At 51.5% G+C, this 18,930-nt stretch overlaps 1 protein-coding gene across 3 annotated transcripts in view; it reads right to left on the reverse strand.

The window, feature by feature from the left end:
- Positions 1-14,352: 14,352 nt before the first annotated feature.
- Positions 14,353-18,930, reverse strand: part of CPLX2 (complexin 2) — a 91,192-nt gene continuing 86,614 nt past the window's right edge. For 2 of the 3 annotated variants that reach the window (XM_005211181.5, XM_005211180.5), the window contains exon 4: positions 14,353-18,494. In XM_005211181.5, coding sequence (XP_005211238.1) covers positions 18,297-18,494 — 198 coding nt within the window. In that variant the 3' untranslated portion in view covers positions 14,353-18,296. 3 annotated transcript variants of the gene reach the window in all.

Here is an 18,930-nt window from a genome sequence, read left to right on the forward strand (position 1 = left end):
GACATTTAAAAATGGGGCTAGTTCACATTAAAATCCTGTATTCTGTTTTCTTCTGGACTGCAAACTCTGGCAATGCAGGACCCACATCTTTGCATGGAAACAGTCAGCTGGAGATAAGTGGGGCTTTCTTCTTCTGTTATTTAACATTTTTTACTTGTTTTATTTTAAATAGATAATACATTCTTAGAGTTGTAAATCAAAACAAAACAGAATAAAAAGAAAATCTGAACTCCCACACTTGTTGCCATCCAGTCTGTTCTCAACCCCTCACCACAAATAAACCCTTGTATTAGATTCTTGTGTATCCTCCCAGTTTTGGTTAAGGAAAACAAACAATAAGAATAGATATTCCTTTGAGTTTGATTTATAATGGTGGTGGTTTTAGCTTCTAAGTCGTGGCTGACTCTTGCGACCCCATGAACTGTAGCCCACCAGGCTCCTCCGCCCATGGGATTCTCCAGACAAGAATACTGGAGTGGGTTGCCATTTCCGTCTCCAGGGGATCTTCCTGACCCAGGAATCCTGCATTGCAGGCAGATGATTTACTAACTGAGCTATTAATGATGTATCTGGCAGATATTTCCAAATCTGTAGAGAGTCGCTGGCCACCCAGAGAAGTCAGTTCTCCTTTAACTGAAGTCTCCTTGCCACCCACTTTCTTCTTTACAGACCCACTGGGTCCCTGAGGCATTGATACTGTGCAAGGACCTTGTCGGTGCCCCCTTGTGCCCCCTTGGGCTCCAGAGCACAAGGCCTTTCTGTGTCCCCCATTTCTTTGATTATAGGAAGCAGCTTTCATTTAGCCTCCATGACCTTCCCTGAGTTCTGATCAGTGGACTCAAGCAGTTGTTAATTAGGGAAGGGAGGGGATGCGAGACCAGGGAGAAACAAGAAGTCAACAGCAGCCTTGGGGCAAGGTTCTGTTTCCCCATCAACAGGTACACACGACCATATCTCTGAGCCGTTCTGCAGATATTCAAACCCCCTCCAGGTGGGAACGTTAACGATTAGTCATATGCTGCCCACACGCATGTAGACCTCTGACCAGCTGGACCTGAAGGTTATGATGCAGACTCCCACTTACCTCACCACCAACCCATCAGAGGAATGTCCACAAGCTGATCACACCCTCTTTGAACAATTACTATAAAACTTCTCACTGTCTTCCACAAGTTGGGGCACATGGTTTTGAGGGTGTTAGCCTGCTGTGGCTCCCTTTGCCTGGCAAAAATAAAGCTCTCCTTTTCTACACCCAAACTCTGTCTCTGAGATTTTATTCAGCATTGATGTACGGAGAAGCTGACCTTTCGGCATCAACATTAGAGGGCACCCTCCTCATCTGTCCTGGGGACACTTGGTGAATGTCAGGGCAACGCAGGTGAGGAGAAAGATGGCTAGATAAATAGGAAGGAATATTTATGAGTCTTTCTTGGTGGTCAGCCTGTGCGTGAATGCTTCCGACTGATAGTAAAGGCTCTCTGGTGAGTGGATAAGAATGCAGGGCTGCACAAGGTCAAGGAGTTCAGAATCTTGTTAGGGGTGGGGAGGGGAGAATAACATGAAACAAAATGGACCATGATACCACCAGAGAGGAAGGTATGATCCTGGGTAAGTTAATTAAATTCTTTGAGTTTCTGATGCCTTATTTGCAAAATAGGGATATCTTAGTTCCCATCTTTTAGGGTTATTGTGTACCTTAATGCAATAGTACAATGCCTGGCATATAGTAAGCTCTCAATATGTAATATCTCCGTAGGGGCAGGGTTGGGAGGAATAATAAGACTGCTTGGAGGTTACGATGATTGGGGTTTTGAAGGTTAAGTAGGAGTTCACAAGATGGAGAAGTGGAAGTAGTACACTCTAACCAAGGAAATAGTATGGGGTCTTCTAGCTTGCCTTCAGGTGTTAACTCCATTTCAAAAAGAATGTAACTGCATCTCATACAAAAGATGTAGCCTGCCTGAGGTTAAGCATGCAGGGATGCAGAGCCGGGGCCCATAACCAATTCTGTCTGACCCTGAGCCTGATGGTCAATGCTCACTTCAGCACTTGGGAGTGCTATCACTCCCTAGATTCAGTCACATGGCAACTCAGAGTTTATAAGTTTGGTTGCTGTGGGATGTGGGCAACTTTGCTTTTTGAAGGAGGGGAGATCACCTGGTGCTCAAGAGCTCAAATCAGTGTCTTTCACCATAGCTTAGCTTTGAGCTCCTCTGTATAAGCTGCCCTCACAGATGAGTTTTCCACATAAGGAGTAAAATGACTGTGGGAAGCTCAAAGCTCTTACTGGGCCAACTCAGCCACTGTACAGGAGAGATGGAACCTCTTTCCTGGTGGTTTCAGGTAAAGTCACAGGTAGGGCTCTCTCACTGGTCAGACTTGGGTCACAGGCCATTGCCAAATCAATCACTGCACCTAGGAGCCTGGGGCCCTCTCATTGGTCACACCTGGGTCATGTGACCATCCCTGAACCAATCAATTGGCTAAAAGAATGTGGCCTTCTCACAGGTCAGACCTAGTCACATGGCTACTCCTGAACCAATCAAATGGCTAGAAGGTGTGACCCTCTCACAGATCAGACCTGGGCCACATGACCACACCTAAAGCCTTGGCATCCTGTGCTACAGGAGCTGAGAGTGTGGGAGAAGTGGTTCTGCAAGGTAATACTGGGGTCCCGCATCTAGAAGAAGAGGAGATGACATGTAAGCAGACTAAGTGGGTATTCGTCACAGGACCCCAGAGGAGCCCAGAGAAGTGGTTTGTGGAGACAGACCTGTCCATGGGTCTCCTTAGACCCAGGCTGAGGGAAATCAGGGGGTCAGGAAAGCCCTCATGCAGTCCTTTAGGGAAGGTAATCAGGGCCCCAGACAGCAGCACACCTGGGAGTACCATAGCCCTTGCTAGTGACTGGCCTGGTCACAGGCAGTCCCGTGGGTGGGGAGGTGGCATCCTGTTTCCTCCCCACACTTTGTGGATTATAGTTTGGAGTAAGGAGGTTTAAAGAGACTTCCCAGGTGGTGCAGTGGTAAAGAACCTGCCTGCCAATGCAGGAGACATAAAAGATGCGGGTTCAATCCCTGGGTTGGGAAGATCTGGAGGAGGGCACGGTAACCCACTCCAGTATTGTTGCTGGAAGAATCCTATGGACGGAGAAGCCTGGAGGGGTCAGTGCAAAGGATCGCAAAGAGTAGAACACGATTGAAGCGACTATGCACTCATGCACAAAGGAGGTTTAATGGAAAGATCTGAGCTTCTGTGATCCGTGGGCCCAACCCTGGAATCCATCTGACAAATCACTCCAGGGGTTTGAGGTGATTAAGCAAGAGGAGGAAAAGGCTTTTCCAAATTAGTACCAACCCCTGGAGGGACAGAAACCGGCCTAGGGGAAGCCAGAGAGGGGAGGCCAGTCCGGCAGCATCCACTCACCCTTTGTACAGAGAAACCTGTGTTTCCAGGGCAACAGCCACATCCTGATTGGACACCTCACCTTGCCAGGGAGTGCAATTTGAAACATTCTGGCGTATAATTTATTGCGAACATTCTGTGCCCCAGGCCTTGTGTCAAGTGCTTTACATACATGACCTCCTTTTATCTGTTCTGCGTGAGGGGGTATCATCGTCCCTGTTTTAAGTAGGAGAGATCCAAGGCTCCAAGAAGTTAGGCTCCCAAGGTCACACATTGTGAGGCAGAGACATTCGTTTAATATCCAAACCCTGGTTCTTCCAAACCAGGACCCCTTTGATGCTGGGGGATGGAGACCCATGTGCAGCCTGATGCCCTTAGAAGAGAGGCGGGTGGGTCTGCTGGCTGTTTCCTGCAGCCACTCAGCAGACGTTCTGAGAACACTCAGATGTAAGACCTAGGAAGGGACGTTCTGGCCCCAGGATCCCCTGCCCCAGACAGGTGCCTCCTTTTGTGGCCCCTCCTGGAGCCTGGAGCTCCCTTTGTCATCTAAAGCCTGGCAATTTAGGGCCCAGACGGAGGCCCCCAGGCCTGAGCGCTTCAAAGGGGAGAGTGGGAGGTTTGACAGGAGGGGTGGGAGTAGGCGGGGAGGGGCAGGGCTCAGAGCCCCAAGGGCTGCAGGAGGCGGAAGGCGGCTTCATTAGTCTGTCCCCAGGAGACCTGGCAGCCAGTTATTAAATGCTCCCTAGGATGGTGAGCTTGGCAGAGGGGGGAAGAAAGCAATTGTGGAAGTTGCAGGAGGTTGTCTGCCTCTGTCCAGACCAGGGAACCCCTTCTCATTATACGAGGGCACGGCTGAGACTGGGGTTCTCCAGGCTCTAAACCTGTGACCATGGTACCAGGACTTTCTTGGCAGTAGGGTTGGTGTCCTAAGCATCCTCGGATGCAGTCATGGAGGTGGATTGACCCCAGAGCCATCCCTAGGCCTCTCCAAGATGCACTGCCATCCTGGAGTCTCCTTGGCTGCCGTGGGAGCTGTGGGGTCTAGCGGACCCTCAGTCCTTGCCTTGTCTGTCTCTGAGTATCCTGACAATTCTCTTCGTAGTCTTGAAGTGTCTTCCTGCTCCCAGTTGTGGAGAAATCTGTTAAGTGACTGAATTGTCTGGCCTCTCCTCCTCTCCCTTCCCAACACTCCGTTGGGCCATCGGCTTCCAGAGCCTCGAAGCTCATCTGTGCTAACTCACATTCCTCCCCTGGGGCTCAGACTCACTGCTGAACAGTTGCCTCCTGGACGTCTCCTGGGGCTGCTTCCAGGGTAAGTCTGCTCCGCCTCTGTGGTGCCACCACCTTGTAGAAGGGCTCCCACTAGAGCAAACCAGGAAATGCAGTTATTCCCAACTCCCTCCCTTCCTGGATGCACCATGGGCAGGCCACACCTAGCCTGTTCCATTCTTCATTAGCTCTTCAGTGTCTTCTTCTCTGCGCCCTTCTCCATGGGTGTGCCCTAGTTCATCTACCTTTCCTTCTTTCCTGGAATCTCCGTGTGGGTCTCTGAACCTCTGCTTGACCCTCCTTGCTCCCTGTTCATATCTCTCTCCTGCTTAAAATTCTCCATGGCTCCCCACACCTGTGAGCTTCCCTGATGGCTCAACAGGTAAAGAACCCGCCTGTAATGCAGGAGACAAGGAGACATGGGTTCAATCCATGGGGTTGGGAAGATCCCCTGGAGGAGGATATGGCAACCCATGCCAATATTCTTTCCTGGAGAATCCCACAGACTAAGAAGACTGGTGGGCTACAGTCCAAAGTGTCACAAAGAGTCAGACACGAGTGAGTGACTATGGGCTTCCCTTGTGGCTCAGTTGGTAAAGAATCTGCCTGCAATGCAGGAACCAGGTACTGACTACACATGCATGCATGCCCCATGCCTGTGGATGATGTCTATATTCATCCTGGCATTCTGCACTCTACATGGCCCAGCCCCTGCTGGAGCCTCTGCTTCCATACCCCTTCCCAACCTCTGCATGCTCCACGTCCCACAATGTGCCATGTTTCTTGACACTCCGAGTCTTCGTTTCTGCTGTTCCATCTTCCAAGAACAACTTTCCCTGCTTTTGGTTGTGATCTCAGCTTTTGACTCCTCCAGGAAATGTTCCCTGAATATGTCCCTTCTCCCTGCCTTTGGTAGGTTTAGGTGCCTCTCCTGTGGGCTCTCATAGCATCCCATATGCTTCTGCATCATGGTACTTAGCACTGTCCATTCAAATTGACTACAGATCCTGTCCTCTGCTCTGAGCTGGCTGTGGGAGCCCAGAAGGCCAGGGTCAGGTGTCTGGTTGGTGTTCCCAGTATCCAGCTTAGGCATATGGTAAATGCTCAACCAGAACTGCAGAAAGAAATGAGATGTTGACCAATCTCTCTAATGTAACATCAGGGTCCTTTAATGTGTATATTACTCAGTAGTCATGTATGGATCTGAAAATTGGACCATTAAGAAGGCTGAGTACCAAAAAATTGATGCTTTTGAACTGTGCTGTTGGAGAAGACTCTTGAGAGTCCCTTGGACTGCAGGGCAATCAAACCAGTCAATCCTAAAGGAAATCAATCCTAAATATTCATGTGAAGGACTGATGCTGAAGCTGAAGCTCCAATACTTTGGCCACCTGATGCAAAGAACTGACTTGTTGGAAAAGACCCTGATGCTGGGAAAGATTGAAGGCAGGAGGGGAAGGGGATGACAGAGGATGAGATGGTTAGATGGCATCACTGACTGGATGGACATGAGTTTGAGCAAGCTCTGGGAAATGGTGAAGGACAGGGAAGCCTGGCATGCTGCAGTCAATGAGGTTGCAAAGAGTCAGCCACAACTGAGCAATTGAACAACAACAGCATCACTATTGTGGCAAATCACCCCAAATTCAGTAGTTTAAACAGCACATTCATTCTTCTACAGTTCTGGAGATCAGAGATCCAATGGGAGTCAATCTCACTGGACCAGCCTCAAACGGTGGACAGGGCTAGGTTCCTATTGGAGGTTCTAGGGGAGAATCCATTTCCTTGCTTTTTCCAGCTTATGGGCCCTTTTCCACTTTCCTTGGCTTTTGGGCACTTTCCTCACTTTCAAGGTCTGGAATGTTGGCTTGAGTCTTTTTCATGTTGCCTTTCTCTGGTTCTCCCTTCTGGCTTCCTCTTCTTTAAGGACCCTGGTGATTACACTGAGCCCAGCTGTATTCAGTTCAGTTCAGTTCAGTTCAGTCGCTCAGTCATGTCCGACTCTTTGCGACGCCATGGACTGCAGCATGCCAGGTCTTCCTGTCCATCACCAATTCCTGGAGTTTCTAGGATTATCTCCCATTTTCAGGTCAGATGATTAGCAACCTTAAATTCATCTGCAGGATTAATTCCTCTTTGCTGTGTATAGTAACAACATATTCACAGGTTCCAAAGATTAGGACGTGTACATTTTTGCAGGGGAACCCTGTTCTGCCCAACACAATGTGGAAGAAGGGCAAAGTAGTACTGTGTGAATTTAGGGGCCAAACCCTGTGAAACTCTAAGAGTTGGGGAGACCAAGAGCAAAAGTGGTGGGGTGGGGTCAGAGAGTAGGTGATTTGATGCAGGTGAGAGAGTTTCTGAGAGAGCTGGAAAGGGATTCCTGTCTGCAGTGGTCAGATCTTCAGGTAACAGAAACCCACTCCAAACTGGCTTTAAGCACAAGGCAGATTTATTGACTCATGAAGCTAAAAAAGAACCACAGGTGAGAATTCCTCTTAGTATGGCTTGGTTGGGTCAGAGGATGTCCCTGCAACTCCATTTCTCTTCATTTCCCAAATGGGCTCTCCATCCCAGGCTGGCTTAGTCCTCAATCCACACGAAATAACAATATGGCAGCAGCCATTCCTGCCCCATAGCTCAAGGTTCCAGAGCAGCTGCTGGGTCTCTGCTTTGCCTCCCCTGGCTCCTGAGTCTTGCCCACAACTGATAACAGGACCATGGGAATACTTGGTGCTGGGTGGATTGGATTTGACCCAATCCTGGGTAGAGAATAGGGGAAGAGTGGGTTCCCAAAGGAAATTCTGGGAGCTGTTTTACCACACGGGCAATGCTCCCTACACTGTCTTAGGACAGAGGGTAGCAGAGAGAGCACTGAATTAAGAGGAGACCCGGGTTCCCATTCTGGTTCTGCTGTGGGCTTGCTGTGTGACCTTGAGCAAGTTACTTATTGACTTCTCTGGGCCTGGCTGTAAAATGAGGGGGAGAGGTGGGATGCTTTCTAAAGGACCTTCCAGCATCAACAACCCTACCACTTGGGGGCATTTCCCATCTGTTTAGTCCATCTGTTTTCTTGTGCCTCTAGATACTAGTAGTAAGAATTCTTAGAAAACCCAGTAGTTTCTCTGTGGGGGAAGTTTCGGAGAGTAGGGCTAAGTTTGGGATCTGCAGTAGGGCTAGAGAGGCTTGATCTTCCAGATGAAGTGCTGGGTTCATGTGAGAATTTGGGGCCTGAGCAGGTGGTCAGGGACTACCACGACTTAGGGCTTGTCTGCCCCTGGGGCTAAACCTCACCCTGTGCCTGGTGTCAGGGCTTAGAGTGTGACCAGGTGGGGGTCTTTGTGAGATTTGGGTTCATATACGGCTGAAGGGGAGACTCAGCCTAGGTTTGGTCGGCAGTCGGGGGCAGCTCCAGCTGGTGTGTGGGTAACCCTGGTGTCATGTAAAGGTGGCTCTGGCCACATGTGACCTTTCAGGCATTTATTCTCATCTAGCATATTATGTATTTTCCTTATAATTTTGAATCTCATCTGCCTCTCTGATCAGAATGTCAGCTCCATGAGCTCAGGCGGTGACTTTGTCCTCTGTGGACTCTCCAGCTCCTAGAATAGTGCCTGGCACGTTGTCCATGTTCAGTAACAACTGTCAAGTACTAAATGAATGTGGAGGGACATGCATCTAGGTAAAGCTACTGCTGTGTGCACCAGACTAGCAGTTCCCCAACCCTGCTGCCCATACGAACCTCCAGAACTGACAAGAACCCCAGTGCCCAGGGGGCACCCCTTACCAATTGTATCAGAATGTCTGGAGGCCTGAGCCAGACATTGGTATTTTTTAAGGACCCCAGGTCATTGCACTTTCTGCAAAATTTGCCAACTGCTCACTACATTAGACCATGTGAAGTGTGGATGTGTGTGTGCCAGGGCTGGGGTGGGGGTGCATGTTCCACCTCGTGGGGACACACGAAGCGGGCCACACACCGGCAGGAGAAGGGGGACCAGTGACAAGCTGCAATGAGCTCAGGTTCTGGGTGCAGGATGGAGACTTTTGTCCGAGATCTCTATCACAGTCTCCGCACACCCGCCACAGAGGTGATTACTTTGCTATCACAGAATAGATTTTGGCTGTGAGTCAAGAAGAGCTCTTGCTTCCCAGCTAAACGATGGCAAGTCAATTTGAGGTCTCGGCTGGAGCTTCTGATTAGGGCTGGCAGCCAGGAGCCTCAGGCTGTGAGAGTCACTGCAGGGCTCAGCTAGGCCTTTGGGAGGAGGTGATAGGCAGGACCCAGGGGGCAGCCTTGGGGTCAGAGAGCCCCAATTTTCTCTTGCGGGGCAGGGGAAGCCTAGATGGGGCCACTGTCCAGATTTGGGAGTGCAATCTCCGTTTACTTAAAGTAATAATACTGAAAGTATTGGTCATCATTTATTGAGAACTTGCTATGTGCTAGGTATTTTAATACACTTGTTGCAATTGCTGGGGAGTGCCGATACTATTATCCTTTTATATGGAGGCTCTGAGCAGTAAAATAATTTGCTCAAGGTCATTCCATTACAAGCTGGATTTGGGGCCAGAACTGATGGGAAAAATCCAAATGTTTGCTCATGGTGACTTACCATGTGTTGGTGTGTATGTCTGAATTTTCAGCTCCTATGACTATGTCATTCAGATTGGAGGGTCAGCGCCTAGCCCAGCATTTGGTCATGAGGAGGCCCTTGGGAAGAGTTTGCCATGTGGATGGATGAATGAAGGAATGTGAAGGACTACTTCACGATCCATGAAGTAGTCTGCCTCCAGGATGCCCCCCGACCTCCAATGCCCTTTCTTCCTGGTGCCCATGTCCTGTGCAGTATCCTCCCACACTGAATCAGAGCTAGTTTATGTGACAAACAGAAAATTGCAGAAATGATGATGGGTGACTTCTGAACCTGGGTCATGGAAGATGTTGCAGCTTCTACCTTGCTCTCATGGATTACTCACTCCAGGGGAGGCCAGCTGCCATATTGTGAGGACATTCAAGAAGCCCTCAGGAGAGGCCCTCCTGAAAAGGTAGCTTCCTGCCAGCAGCCAGCACCAGCTTGCCAGCAATGTGTCTGGGCCATCTTGGCCGGGGGTCCTCTAGCCCCAGTCAAGCCTTCAGATGAGACTGAGGCCCCAGCCTCACCAGAGATCTCAGTGCAGGACCACCAAGTCCAGTCACTCCAGAATCCTAGCAGCTGTGAGAGACAAGAGATGTTCATTGCTTGAAGCCACTAAGCTTTGGGGTAATTTGCTATGCAGTGACAGATAACTAATACATATTCCTAAGTTTCTTTTGAGCTGAAGAGAGCTTCCTGGAAAAGACAGTTACTCCCTTCTGCCTCCCTTCTCACTTGTGGCCCTTGTCTCCCAGCTTGTCTTGTGTTACAGGGAAAAGACATGAAATACATTTGGCTTTAAATCCAGGCTTCTCAATTTACTATGGAAATTAATTCTTTTCCTTCTCATTTCCATATCTTCTCCCTCCTCTCCTGTCCTCCTCTTCTTATTTGTCTTCATCAGTCTGCCCTTGGTAGAAGTAGCGTTTTGTAGTAATGGCTGTCACTTTTTAGGTACCTGCTCCATGCCGGGTACTGTGCCAGTAGACCTATAGACATTATTTTCTTTAATTCCTTAAGAGACCCTGGTGGTGTTAGTTAGGTTGGGCATTATTGCACTCAATATTTTTTTTTAAAGATAAAGAAACCAAGGTTCAGAGAAATTGAATCATCTGCCCAAGACCAGACAGAAAGAATCAGGATTCAAAGCCAGGACTGTCTGAAAACCAAAGCCTGTGCCTATTCCCATTATAAACCTCTACTTCTGAGCATTGGTGTTCTCATGAGGAAAGTGAACACAAACCTGACCTCAGAGATTCCTGTAAGGATGAGCAGAGGTGATGCCTTTAAAGCAATCAACCCTGTGGATGCCATTTAGCAGGGGCTTAGTAAGTGGAAGCTTCCATCCCTTGCCCCATGTACTTTAAGATGCACTGCCTTGACCCTCTTGTAGACAAGCTCATGCCAAGTGCCTCTTACTATGAGAGTTAATGTGAGTCAATGTGGCCAAGAGCTGGAGTCCATGGGCCTGTCCCAGGATGGAGTGGGTGCCTGGCCCTGGGGCCCAAGGAGGTGGTAATATCAGCCCCTGGCCCCACCCATTCAGCCTGTACCCTGAGTCTGAACCATTCGGTGCTGGCCTGGAATGGGGAAGAGCCCTGCAGGAGCCTGCAGTCACAGTCAGTGCACCGTGGAGAGGCCAGTGTGCAGAGACAGCTCCAGCTGGAGAATCCCAGCTAAGAAAACATTGTCCTTGGGGGGTATCAAATCATCTCTCAGATAAGGCAGAACACCCCAATTAATTACAGGCACTAAGTGAGTGGTCTGAAAGCAGAGTTTTGCAGCCAATTAAAGGGATGCTGGAGGAGGCTTCATTAACTCCCTGTCTCCTGGCAGCTCTTGGTTTAGGACCTGTCCACTTCTTTCTGAAAGGATCTCTTCCACACTCTGGGGGACGGGAAACGTGCAAGCAGAGTGCCCTTTACTAGAGATGGCACAGGAGTAGCCTGAGTAGCATAGGAGGATGCATTTAGCTAAATCCTCTTCCCAGTCCAGGTTTCTTGATGTCCTGTGCTTTGATGCCTGTGGTGAACTAAATGGTCAAGACATCACTCCATTGGAGGGCTAGCCCAGCAATCACATGGTTTGTGCTTTTTCTGCCCTCCAGACTCCCTACTGGACTCTTTCTCAGGTGCCTCAAACCCAGAAACCCAGATCAAACTCATTATCTTCCTCCACACCTGTCTCCTAGCACCATTCTAGATCTTGGGGAATGGAACTATTAATACTTAAGATGGAGACACAGGCATTGGCCTGCACCCTCCCTCTCCATACCCCTCACAGCCAATCCTCATGTCCTGCCAGTCTTCCCTCCTGTATGGCCTTCTGGTCTACCCACTTCTCCCCACTCACTTGCCACTGCCTGAGGTCAGGTATTGCCATCTCTGATCTTGATATCGCCCCAATTCCTCCCTAGGCTCCTAGTTCATCCTCTTCACCACCCTAATGGTCTTCCTCAATCTGATCAGGTCACACTCTTCTAAGGACCCTGCAAGGGCTCCCCACCACCTGCAGGAAGAGCCCAAGCTCCACTGTGTGATATCCCACCTTGGTTGATGTCCCCAGACTCTCAGCTTTTCACCAAGAACTCAAGTTCCTGTAGACATCTCTCACCTCTTCCTACCCTACTCCACCACCCATGTCAGACAATGCCAGCTCGTTTGCCTGCAGTGTCCTCCTCTACCAGCTTGACTCTTCCTAGTTTAAAATTCATTTCAGATGCTGCCTCTTCCAGGGACCCTTCCTCAAGTGCCTGGAGTTTGCCTGTATCATTGCAAATATTTAGGTGGGTAATAGGTCTGTTTATCTGCCCGTTTCTTCCACTAATGAGTAGATTTCTGGATGGAAGGGCTGTTAGTTGATGTTCTTGGTACCTAGAACTACCTAATGCTGCCTGGCAGGTGGTGGGAGCACAGTAAGTACTGTTTAACTGACTCTTTAGGACAAGACATTCAAGGCCCAGAATCAGAGGATGCTGGCATTTCCCACCAGGGCACTTTGGGGTGCATCTGAGGTAAAGGAGAGGAGAGGGAGGCAGAGAATAAACATCTGAATGCCTGGAGCTGTTAGTTTACTGAGGAGGGACCTGGGCCTTGGAGGGACACTGGCTGGCCTACTTGTGGAGCACACAGGTGGGCTCCCAGGGGAGCAAGAAGCCTTCACGGACCACTTTTCTCCAACTCCCAGGCTAGAAAAGGGTTTTGGAACCTCGACCCCAGCTCTGAGAATGGCCTCAGTCTTGCAGAAGCCCCAAGAGAGCATACCATTGGCCCCTGCCCTGCTATGAGACACTTCCCCCACCACCCAGGGCGGAAGTTTGTGGCTTGGCTCCACTGAAGCTCTGCTCAACTCCTGCTCCTCTGTGGGGAAGGGGCTGCCTCGGGCTCTGTGGGAGCAGACTCTAAGATGACCCGAGGGATCCCTGTCCCAGTGTTTGTACCCTTGTGCAGTCCTTTCCCTGCAACTGTGGTTGGATCCTGTGACTCCTAACCAATCAGTTCAATTCAGTTCAGTCACTCAGTTGCATCTGACTCTTTGTGACCCCATGGACTGCAGCACGCCAGGCTCCCCTGTCCATCACCAACTCCTGGAGCTTGCTCAAACTCATGTCCATTGAGCTAGTGATGCCATCCAACCATCTCATCCTCTGTCGTCCCCTTCTTCTCCCGCCTTCGATCTTTCCCAGCATCAGGGGCTTGTCCAGCGTCATGCAGGAGGTGACAGTGGAACTGGGTCTTGAGAAGCTAGGGAGGGGACAGGTACTGTTCATTTTAGGCAGAGGGGACCGAATAGGCAAACATGAAACAGCATGAGACATGTGGGAACTACTCGGGGGTGGTTGTTTGAAGCACAGTTAGGTGGGGTCAGACCTGGCCAGCGGGGGTCATATCACACATGGCCATTTTGATGATTTTGCCCTGTAAACCACTGAAGGATGTTGGGCAGCAGAGTGACATGGCTAAGTCTGGGTTTTAGATGAGTTTAGGTGGGATGGGGTGGTGCGGAGAGGGTGGGTAGGAGGGAAGAGATACAGTTTAGGAGACTAGGGTGTGAGGAATGAGTGTCTATCCAAGCAGAGAGAAGAGGCTTAGCTTAAGGAAGGGTTATGCGGGGGAAGGGTAGCCAAAGGTGGTCTAGTCCTGACCCTCAACAAGGCCTGGCATGTGTCTGTGTCCAGAAGCAATGCTGAATGACATCCTTTCTCTGGGTCCCCGGCCTCCTGCACACAGCCTAGCAGAGGTAGAAACTCCATCAATGTTGGTGAGACAACCAGTGACAGACTTAGTTGGACTATAAGAAGGCTGAGCACCAAAGAATGATGCTTTTGAACTGTGGTGTTGGAGAAGACTCTTGAGAGTCCCTTGGACTGCAAGGAGAGCCAACCAGTCCATCCTAAAGGAGGTCAGTCCTGGATGTTCGTTGGAAGGACTAATGTTGAAGCTGAAACTCCAATACTTCGGCCACCTGATGCGAAGAGCTGACTCATTTGAAAAGATCCTGATGCTGGGAAAGATTGAGGGCAGGAGGAGATGGGGATGACAGAGGGTGAGATGGTTGGATGGCATCACCGACTCAATGGACATGGGTTTGGGTGGGCTCCGGGAGTTGGTGATGGACAGGGAGGCCTGGCATGCTGCGGTTCATGGGGTCGCAAAGAGTCGTACACCACTGAGCGACTGAACTGAACTGAACTGATGTGACTTGTCTCTGTGTCAGGATGCCACACCCAAGAAACTTGTGAGAAAGGGTGGCAAGAGATGGGGTGTGGGGCTTACAGTCAGGCTGAACCACCAGCTCCTGGGGTTGCCAGCTGACTTTGAAGGGCAGGATGTGAATGGCCCTGAATCTCTGGAGCCAGCCTTCACTCTGGCCTCAGTGGTTTCTGGGGGTCATTCATTGCCACAAGGTCCTGGCCAGAAGCGAAGGTAAAAGGGAAGGTTTTCTGGGGCTGCTCCAGCTCTGTGGGTTGGCCCCTCACTTCAGCTGGTGTCGCAAGTCACCCAGGCGGTGCCGATGGACAGAAGAGGGCAGACAGACCGAGAGCTACTGTACAAGGTCTTTTCTTTGTGTCATGGTTGGTTTGGTACATCTTAGCATCTGCGTCATACAAAGGGGGAGCAACAGCCATGGCTTTTGGTCAGGTTCAGGGGGCATGAAGGGGTGCCCCTCCCCTCCCCCCAGGCACTGACACATTTAAAGGAAGCAGAGCAACAAGGACACAGCACAGAGGTGGGGAAGGGGCTCCCCCACATGGGTAGGATGGCCGTCCTCGCCCAGGCCGCACTGGGACCCCCAGCCCCCACTGCCCCAAGGGCCAGCAGGAGTGCCTCTTACTCTCTTTCCATGAAGATAGGGGACACCGGGGTGGGGAGGAGAGCAGGGGCTGTTTGTGGGGGGCACGTCCTCAGTGCCAGTCTGACCCCCAGCCCCTGTGCTGATCCCCACATCCCAGCCGGATGGAGCAGTGGCGTGGCGGTGGTGGGCAGCCCTGCCAGCTGGGCTCAGGGGCTCGTGGGGCTGCTGCTTTGCCCCCCTTTTACTCTAGCCAGGAGCCTGTGGGGAGGCTGTTTTGCTCACCAGCTGTCTCATCTGAAAGGGACCTGAGCTGGAGTTATTCTGTACCCTTCTCTCTCTCTGGCTCTCGCCCTCTCTCACAGCCAGAAAGGTCTCTTGACCTTGCATTTGGAGGAGACTGCTTCCTAGTTAAGGACACCTTCTGGCCCTGGATTGGAGGATGTACCTGTGTGGAAACCCTAGCCCTCACCAGTGCCCGGCACAGGGGACCTGGAGAAGCCCGTTCTCTGCTCTCTGGTGGTCAGCTCCCAGGCACATTGAGGAGGAGGCCTTCCCTGGCAACTTAACCTCTTGTTCTGTTTTCACTTACGGGCGCTGATCACTCCTTCCTTTCTCCTAGCTAGGGGATGCCTCCCTTGTGTGCTGTGTGTGTGCGTGTGAATTGTGGGGTCACTCCCTCCCTGCCCCGCCTCCTGAGTGTGTCGCATGCACACTGCCCCATTTGGGTGTGATACACTCTGCGTCCTCCCATCAGCGGGCCTCACGTCCCTCTCACCCCATGTACTTCGTGGGACCATACATTCCCAACTAGAATGCCCCACAAATATTCTGTGCCCCCACAAGTGTGTTGCCCATGACATCCTCTCTGGTCACATGTTAGCCTCTCTCCACAGTGAGGTCTGTGTCAGGAACGATGGTCATTGTGTTTCTCTGGACCCAGGAGTCATCCCCTGGAAGTGGGATTTCCCCTCAGCAGAAATTCTTCCCCTGTCTCCTCCTCTGGAAAGATGGCTAGTCCTGCAGCTCAGAAGCAGGCTGGAGGAGTCTGGGATGTGCACCAGCCTGAAGCCAGACAGCTTGGAAGGCACTCTCCTCTGGGAAAAGCCCTGAGCCCACTCTGGGCGTGCAGAGGGGCTGTGAAGACTGTGAGAGACACCCTCTGAGGGTCTGGTGCTCCTCGGGCCTGCCTGGGATGTCCTGCATGTATGAGTAGGTTCCCCTGTGCATCTGAAGCGCCCTGGGCCTTGGTCTCCACTGCCCATCTCACATTCTCTGTGCCTTGGTACCACCTCTGAGGTCTGTGGGCCCTTGTCAGGAGGGAGACCTCTCTAAACACGTGCGGTCCATCCCTCTGTCTAGGTGGAACCTACACACAGGGTTGGGGAGGTCTGGGGCCCCAAGATTGGACCCCGTCTGTTTCTGCCTCAGGCCCCTGGGGCCCCTGAGAATGACCATCCTGCCCAGGATAACAGACACAAATAGACAAGCAGACAACAGGGGTGCAAGGTGGCTCCCCATCACAGACACAGGCACAGACACGGGCCCCTGGGGCAGGACACAGGGGCACAGCAGAGGTGGTAGGGGCGGGGGAGAAGGGCAAGTCCAGGGGACTGCAGCTGCTGAGGCCCTGCTCCCCAGAGAAGGGACAGACCAGGGGACTTTTCTGGTTCCCTAAACATATGGATTGTTTTGTCTTGTCTTTAAAGTATTGCAGTCTAACTGATATGGCTTTAACTATTGGAAACAGACAGAGAAGACACATGTCTGTCTCTGAAATAAAAGCATAAATTCACTAAAATGGAAAACCTGCAGAATGCAAACTGGGGCCAATGGGGCAGGGGCTTCGGGGCAGGCAAGTCGCCCCCTCCCTGGCCCCTGCTTTTGGGGTAGGCCCTGGTGGGGGCCAGCATGGCTTCTTGGGGCACTGCCTGGGTCTGTCTCAGTGGACTTCTAGGACTTCAGGCAGGAACCCCCCAAGGGCAGGAGGACTCCAGGCCAAGGACAAGGTCTCCTGTTGGATGTGGCCACCCGTGACTAGTGGTTTTGGGTCCAAGAGCAGCCATCTTACCTATCTTCCTTTTCCCCAAGCACACATCCAGCACACAACTGCTTTTTCAGAGCCCACACACATGCATACAATAGTCTCAGCATATCTGACAGTTCTCTCAAACATGTACTTTTACAACATTTAACACATTCTTATCACTCCTGATTTATACACTATTTTTGAAAACAATTGCAGACATGAGCTAACTCATGCAAGCTGTAACACACATACAAGATGGTTAGTTTGCACCTATGACACAATCTCAACTCATACATACCACCTCAAACAAGCATACATATACAAGGCTGCCTAACATACATGGGTCTCTGACACAGGGATGATGACTAACACACACACAAAATCTCAAGACACTGTAATCACAGGGCTATATGTATAACCTCAGGACACACAATTGCTGGTACAGTCTCTGCCATGCACATTCATGCATGGCTGGACACACACCTTCCTCTCTCACGTGCTCCACGACTCCCTCGTTCTCACACAACTGACTGAGAAGGAGGCCTTGAAAATTTGGGGTGGGGGGGGACAAATGTCCATCTCACATCCCAGAGGAGAGATTGTTCTTGGCCAGTGAGATGAATGAACAGACACCTTCTGTCAAGTGGGAACTGGCTTTTCCCCAAAAGCTTGGGGCTTTGGCCAGGAAGGTCAAAAGTGGTCTTCCTGGGGTCTGTGGAGCCCTGGAAGCCCATGAACAGGACAATGTGAAGAGGGGTGGGTAAGAATGGGGGCAGCGAGGCTGCGTCAGGGAGGGAGTCCCATGGCATAGGCCATCGCTGCCCAATGGCTCCAAGTGTTTTCCGGGGGCCTGGGCAGCCCCTTGGCTGGGCAAGCTGGGCCCAGCCTGGCAGTGGGGCTCCAGACCTAAGTGGAGTGGGGGGAGGGACAAGGGGCTGCCCTACCCTGGGGTCCCTCCATTGATGAGTCAAAGTCCACAGAGGATCCGTGTGGAGGGACTGGCTTGGCAGGGGCTGTGCCTCTTCGGGTGGGGGTGGTAGAGGGGTGCTCCTGGACCGGGTGTCTTTAGAGGGAGGCAGGAAGGAGAGCCCCAGCCTCCTGCCCAGCCCCAGGCCTGGCCACAACAGAGCAGGCCAGCCTCAGGCTAGGCCCTGACAGGCCAGACTTACCCTGACTCCCTTTCTCAGAGCCAGGCCACTCAACCCCTGCCCTGACCTGGAGGCCCACGGGGATTTAGAGGCCAAAGGTCAGCATGCTGGGCAGGGCTGGAATGTGTCATTACTTTGGCTGGCTGGGGACAGTGGTCCTCCTGGCAGTGGGGCGCATGAAGGAATGTATGGGCATCACCACACCAGCACAGACTTCAGGCTTCCGGAGGGGGCCTCCAGTGCCTCCCGCCTTGGGCTTAACACCTCCTGTTGGAGAGAAGCTGTCTTCTTCTTTTCAAGCAACTTGGGAGTGAGGTGATGGAGGCGGGATACCCTGGATGAAGGAGGGCATGAAGGAGTGCTGAGGGGGAGGAGCCCCTGGCCGGGGAAGTGGGGCAGAGGCCAACTGAGGTTTTCCCCTTCAGAACTGAGACTTAACAGAATAAAAAGAAAAGAAAGAACCAAAAAGAAAAGAAAAGTAACAAGTGGATGGGCCGGGGGTCGGGGCGGGGGGGCTGGTTACTTCTTGAACATGTCCTGCAGCGGCCCGGGCAGGTATTTGAGCACCGTGTCCAGGATGCTCTCCTCTTCCTCCTCCTCCTCGTCCCCGCAGCCTGCTGGGATGGCCTTCTTGGGCCGGGTCAGGCTCCCCTCGCAGGGCTGCTCCAGGGCCGCCTTCTCCTCGGCCTCCTTCTCCTCCTTTTTCTTCAGCCCATACTGGGGAGAGGAAGGGTGGAGAGGAGCGTGAACGGGGCAAGGAGAGAGAGCTGAGTCTCACGGTCATGCACATGCAGCTGGGGCAGCCCATGGGAACTTGCTAAGCCTCGGGCCTCCCATCTGTAAAATGGGCATAAGGGCATCTTCCTTGTGGGACTGTGCCTGTCTTCTGTGGGTTTTTAACAAGAGAGACGATGCACGGGGTTTCTTTTAAAATAAATACCTGCCCTGTTAATTTCTCTGCTTTTGTTTGAAATCTTTCAAGATCTGAAAACTGAAGGGTCTCCCACATGCTTGGGGCCCAATTTTGGTGACAAAACTTGTCTTGAGCTTATGGAAGGCTACTTAGAGCCTTGATTTTTCTGCAGGGCAAGCAGACAAGTATTGAACTGGCACAGGGCGGCAGCTGCAAACCCACCGGAAGTGATGCATGACC

This window comes from Bos taurus, chromosome 10, assembly GCF_002263795.3.
Source record: "Bos taurus isolate L1 Dominette 01449 registration number 42190680 breed Hereford chromosome 10, ARS-UCD2.0, whole genome shotgun sequence".
NCBI classification, from domain to species: Eukaryota; Metazoa; Chordata; class Mammalia; order Artiodactyla; family Bovidae; genus Bos; species Bos taurus.